We start from the raw sequence: 6,000 nt of genomic DNA, 5'->3' as shown, positions 1-6,000 counted from the left end.
ACGAGGGTTGCGCCACAGGGAAGCGGCGGTGTCGGGGCCCACCCGGGGCGCGTCTGCGCCCGCTCCCTATTGGCTGGCGGGCGCCGGGGGCGGGTCCGGGAGGAGCCCCGCCCACTCGCGCGCCCGCCTCCCGGGCGCCCTTTCGGAGCTGGGCTCTGAGTCTTCGCCTCGGTCCTGCAGCGCCCCTAGGCTGCAGATCGGTGCTGCAACCACCTGCTCCGAGCGGCGTCCTGGGAAGGCGGGAGGGGCGGGGAGGAGGAAGAGGCGGAGGGAGGAGGAGACCGGCCGCTTACACGCGCCTTCCAGTCCTCCACTCAGAGCAGCCCCGAGTGCTGCTGCCGCCGCTGCTATCCCTGCTGCTGCGATTGCTGCCTCAACTGCTGCCACCTGCGGAGACCGCCTGGGCCCGCTGCCCCCTGTTGCCACCCCCGGCTGTTTCTTCCTGGCACCGGCTTTTTACGCACACTGCCACTACCGTCAGCGTTATTATTATTCCAAGAAAAGGGACATCACAGACCGGGCAAAAAGAACCACGCACACCTCTCCTAATTGCTCAAGTGTCTCCCGAGAAGAGAGGGTCGCCGTCCGGGGAAGAAGCAGCCAAGGGGGCCAAGGGCGAGTGTTGAAAGGAGCGAGGAGGAGTTGGCCACTGCGCGGTGGAAAGTTACGTGCCGCGCAGACCCGAAGGTGCAGCGCCCACAGACCGGGGGGCGGTGTGTCTGCGAGAAGCCGCTGCCCCCTGCGTCCCGACCCGCGAGTGCGCGGGCAGCGCGGGGTAGGGAACGACGCCCCCTCCTGCTCCTGCGGCGCGGACTCCGTCGGTGACTCCCGAGGAGGGGGAGGAGGAGGAGGAATATGGCATCGAAGGCGGCCCCCTCCTGCCGTCTGGTCTTCTGCCTCTTGATCTCCGCTGCTGTCCTCAGGCCAGGTGAGCAGAGGCCTCGAGTAGCTCCTGGCCGACGTGGGCCGGGGCAGTTTCCTCAGGTCCCCCGCCCCGGCCTGGCCCCGCGGGGCAGGGCGCCCAGGTGCGTCGGGGAGGTAAACGGAGCGCGGAGCGGGCGCAGAACCGGCCCTGGGTTCCGACACCTGTGCCGCTCTTTGGGCTCGGCCGGCCGGCCGGTTGGCTGAAGTTTGCGCGGCCTCTGGGGCACCGGGTACATGTCCAGGAACTTTGGGTGCGGCCGGGGTCGGGGCTCCAGGCGCCGGCTCGCCCCCCTTGCCCCCCAGGGGCTCCCGCCCAGGCGGCGAGCTCTTGGCTCCTGACGGTCCGTGGTCTCAAAGTCCACGTCACTTCGCTCCAGGCAGTTTTCCTTTCGCTTAGCGCTCGGAGGCAATGACTGCCGCTACTCCTTTTCGTGATAAATCCCCCGGTAACTTCCCCGTGGTAGGAGCCCGAGAGGCGGTGGGAGAGGCAGAAGAGAGAGAGGACTTGAGGAGCTCCCCGTCCGTCCCCCTAAAGCTGGCGTCGCGGTTCGGACGCCCCCTCCCGCGTTGTCTGGCTGGGGAGTGAGTTCAGGAATGATGGTAGGCGAAGAACCCAGCCAGGTTTCTGAGACCTTCCCGTGGGGCTTGTGAATTTCTCAGGACTTGTGATTCAACCTCAGGTCTCACTTCTGTTCTGAGCCTCAGGAAAAAGAAAAAAATAAGGCAAAAACCCCAACACCTAAAATATCTCGACGGGAATCCCTTGCCCCACTCTAGGGCTGCCCCTGGCTCTGTCATGCCGAGACCAACGGGCGGCTGACCGAGTTGGTCCTCACAGCGCATTCTGCCTACTCGCTCTCACTTGACAGGGCAGCAGGTTTATTTCTTGCTAGGCGTAAGGATTTTTTTTTTTTTTTGGAATTTTTTCACCCATACATAAGTTTAGGTCGCTAGCCCTTTATAGACAGTTGCAAGCACAACTCCTACTTCCTTTTTAGTTCAGGTTCTGCTTGTTTGATTCCTTTCTTTAGTGGTTTTTTTTTTTTTTTCAAATTAAAACTCGCTGCCTTTTTTCATCTTTAATTTCTGCATATCCCGTCAGTTGTTGGCAAGTTGGGGCCAAAGAGGAGGTTTGAAAGCCTCTGGATCTCTCCCAGGAAAAAGGGGGTGGGGGAGGGTGAGGCCGCTAGAACCTGAGGATCATAAAGTGTTTGTGACCTGCAGCTGTGTGTGTGTGTGTGTGTGTGTGTGTGTGTGTGTGTGTGTGTGTTTGTGGTTGGTAGTGGTGCGGGGGAGGGGGGCTCTCGCGATCTCTTTCTCAAAGTTACATTTCGGGGTGAGGTCATGAGCTCACCTGCTGTTCTGAGGTCGGAGCAAGAGGCGTGTGTGACCAAGCTCAGGGTGTGGAGCGGGGACTGTGAAACGGGAGCTCAGTCGGCTGTAAAGCCGGTGGGGGGCGGGCAGGAACCCGGGGAGGCGGGAGGGAGAGACCCCTGAGGTTTGGCACGGTGCGGATTTCTCTTTTTCCTGACCCCAGTGTTGCTGTGGGAAGGAAGGGCACGCAATCTGGAGCCAAGAGGAGAGCAGGGAGAACGAGGGTGCTGTAGTTCGTCAGATGCAAAGATGCTCACGCCCACAGTTGGCTGTCAGTGTAACCCTTTCGCCACTTGGGGAGTGTCATCTCACCTACAGCCCCACCCCAGAACACACCCACACGCCCCGTTCCCCTTCCCCTGCAGTCGCACTGGTATTCACTTCCAGCGGAGTCAGCTCGTGGGACAGGTTTCTCCGCACAGGGAACTGCCCAAAAGGGAGAGGTTCCGCTTTCCCACCCCCTTCGTGGCGGTTCCTGTGGAGCGCCGGCTCGCGTTTCTTTTCCGCACCCATTTCTTCTCGTTTTCCGCGAGCGTCAGGCGGGGTTCCCCTAGGGATCAGAGCCTCAGCCCCTCAAATCAGCGGTTTCCCTGAATTTACCCGGCTGGCATGTGCACGAAACGGTCGGCCAGTGTGCTTTCACAGAAAGGATTATGGCCCTCAAAGCGCCTAGTCCAGTCCGGACTCGAGAAGAAGTCCTGGGTTGCAAGTGCGCCTGCTGGCAGCCCTCCGCAGAGCCCAGCCCGGTGGGGTTGCCCGCTTAGTCACTGGGGCCAAGTGACTTCCCAGCTCGCCGCCCTTCGTTTCCGGAACAGTTCTAACTGCTCCTGCGTACCAGTCATCGTTATATTTTAGGCATGGCATGTTACCAGTTTTGCAGGGAAGGGAAAGTATGTATGAACCACGAACACTGAAAGAGGAATTATAAAGGCAATGAAGTATGTGCACATCATCGCAGGGAGCAAAGAATCCCATTATTCTTATCGAAAGAGCGTCAGCCTGTGGTGACATTTTGTATTGCTTTTAAAAAGGCTTTCCTTGATTATTTACAACAAGGAGGTGGGGCCCTGCAGTTAACTGTTTCTTCACTTGGTTCATCTGTGCGCCCTCCTCTTTGGATTTTTTTCTTAACTGGTCACTGATATGAGGTTGACTCCAAGACATAAACACCCTTAAAGTGTTTTTCTCCCTCTTTTTTTTTTTTCTTTTTTTTTTTTTGTCTTAGCCGTATATTATGTTCAGAAAGTATCAGTTTATCTCAGGAAGGCCTTGGGGAAAGCATCAACTGAAACCAAATGTCCTTTCATAATGTGGGACTATTAAATTTATTAATTTTAAAACTGCAAACTGCTTAGTAGCCAGTAAATGTTTTTTTTTTTTTTCCTTTGGTGATTTATTTAATCCAATAAAAATTACAATTTAATAGGGTATTATTTTCAGTGAACTGCTTTTCTAGGTTTGGCTCAGGAGCTATCTTCAGGCACATTGAGAAAGTCATTTCACCTTTTTGGGCTTCAGCTTTCTCATGTGTAAGTAGAAGGGTGAGCTAAGGACCTACTCGCTCAGATATCTTCAGCTCAAAACTGTTTCTGACTACCTAAGGTAAAAGGCCTATCAGGACAAGGCAGAGTCATTTTCTTGTCCTTTTCTAATTCTTTCAGACAGGCTGGATGCACTAATTCATATAAGTTTTATTACTAGAAAGTGTGAATGTGCCTCAATTGCTAATTTTCCATCTTTTTCCTACCTTTTAAAACTCATTTTACTATCTTGTGCTTACTCCTCCAGGCTAGAATAGGACTATTAAAAAAAAAAAAAGTGTCATGGAGAGGAATTAGTCTCCAACTCTCCTGGGTTAAGAGAGCCAGGAGAACGTTTTTAGTTCTTAAAAATACCTATAAGTGTAACCCATCCCTCCTGAAAGGCTGCCTCTATTTAAACTTCATATATAGCTCCGAGGACAAGATAAAAGTGATAGTTGATGCTATCTATATTCATGTAACAAAGCCTTACATGAACACCTGCAAAGAAGTTGATTTGCACCATGGTCAGGAGTGCAATATAGAGGACACAGAAAATGCTAATGCTTTCCTCAGGTTTCCAATTTTATACAAATCCAAAAGATTTTATGACAAATGTAACAAAAGTTGTATTCCAAACTTTTTAGAAAATTCAAACTATCATATCTTTTTTTTTTAAAATAGAAATTTGGAAGAGAATGCTTGTCTACTGTTGACTTATTTTAAAAAATCAACAATACTTTAACAATGCAAACGTTACCAGAAAATTCTATCCATACTTGTATGTGTTCAGTTTTTAGCTATGCCATATAAGAATGATGTGACCTTGGGAAAGTTATTTTCCTGCTCTTTTTTATATCTAATCTGTAAAATTTTCTCCTTACGTAATGCATGGTTCTGATTAGTAATTCCCTCATTCGGCATTTGAACTTTTCAAATAAAATGTGCTATATTCAGACTTTCATTATATTCTTACTAGAATGACACTTTTTATTTCACTTAATTATCACTTCATCATTTTATTAAAAGCAGGCAAAATATTCCTTTTCTTTTATCCCCAAATTTTCATGCCACTAAACATAGGCCTTTGTAAAACTGAGCACTACAGTATCAGCATTACTTGGTGTAAGATGGCAGCATTTTGTCATATAGTATTTTAAATGCTTTACAATCACCTTGGTCTTATTTTCTCAAACACATACCTCTTTTTGCTCTGGCCATGTATTTTGTATAAAACACCATTAATGAGTTCTAGCTCTCTGAAGCCATTAACTCAAGTAGACGTATGCAATATAGACCTCAAATATGTAATAGAGCAACGTGAGTGCAGCTATGATAAAAGGGTATCTCTGTGAATGCATATAAACTTAAATTTAACTCTTCTCAAAATGCTATTTTATTCTTTATTGTTAGGTTTTCACAAAGGACCATTTCATTCTTTAAAATTTTAAATTAAATTTGTTGGGGTAACATTGGTTAATAAAATTATATAGGTTTTAGGTATACAATTCTATAATATATTATCAGTATATTGCATTGTGTTTAATATGCAAAGTCAAATCTCCTTTTGTCACATATATGACCCCTTCATTTCATTTTTTATACATTAATATATGTGGCATATTAAGAAATGAGCTAACTCACTAGAATACTAAAGAAAGTTTTCTTTGAAGTAGTGGTTGATGGAAGTAATATTTATTTGATTCTTACTTTTGGATATCAGGGTTTTTTTTAAAATAAGAAATGAAAAAGACCAGAAAAATGCCCATTTATATTTCTCATTTTTTATTTGGTCAGAATTGTTTCTTCCTTGTGGAGATCAAAGTCAAGACTATAATAGATTCTCCATATTTAAGAAGAGGATTATAGGCTATATGATAAGGTTAAATCATATAAATACTATAAATCATGTATTCCTATAGTGTACAAAGTGTTATATTTGGAATTACTGATATTTTCATTCAGCTAATTTCTCCACTTAAATAACAAAATTTATATTCTCTCCCCTTCACCTTATTATTAAATGGAATACAATACATATTTCAGCTAAGACTAGTTCCAAATGTGCTGTGATAGTTAGCAATTGTTTCATGGTAACCTATTATCATAAACCATTATTGCAGTATATGTTCCAAGAATGAAATTAGCTTTTAGTGCTTCTTCTCTTATTTATCAAGTCAAT

The 6,000-nt window shown here is 47.4% G+C and overlaps 1 protein-coding gene across 3 annotated transcripts in view; it reads left to right on the top strand.

Annotated features, from left to right (window-relative positions):
- Nucleotides 1-260: 260 nt before the first annotated feature.
- The window catches only part of ALCAM (activated leukocyte cell adhesion molecule), a gene marked incomplete at its 3' end in the record, with an annotated part of 213,363 nt that continues 207,623 nt past the window's right edge, over nucleotides 261-6,000 (top strand). For 2 of the 3 annotated variants that reach the window (XM_081086563.1, XM_081086565.1), the window contains exon 1: nucleotides 317-928. In XM_081086563.1, the coding sequence (XP_080942689.1) occupies nucleotides 856-928 (73 nt within the window). In that variant the 5' untranslated portion in view covers nucleotides 317-855. Of the gene's footprint in view, nucleotides 929-6,000 lie in introns of all 3 variants that reach the window. The other variant, XM_081086564.1, reaches the window with a different exon arrangement.

This window comes from Myotis nattereri (assembly GCF_964212035.1).
Source record: "Myotis nattereri genome assembly, chromosome: 3".
NCBI lineage: Eukaryota > Metazoa > Chordata > Mammalia > Chiroptera > Vespertilionidae > Myotis > Myotis nattereri.
This window is presented reverse-complemented; position numbering and strand designations above follow the sequence as displayed.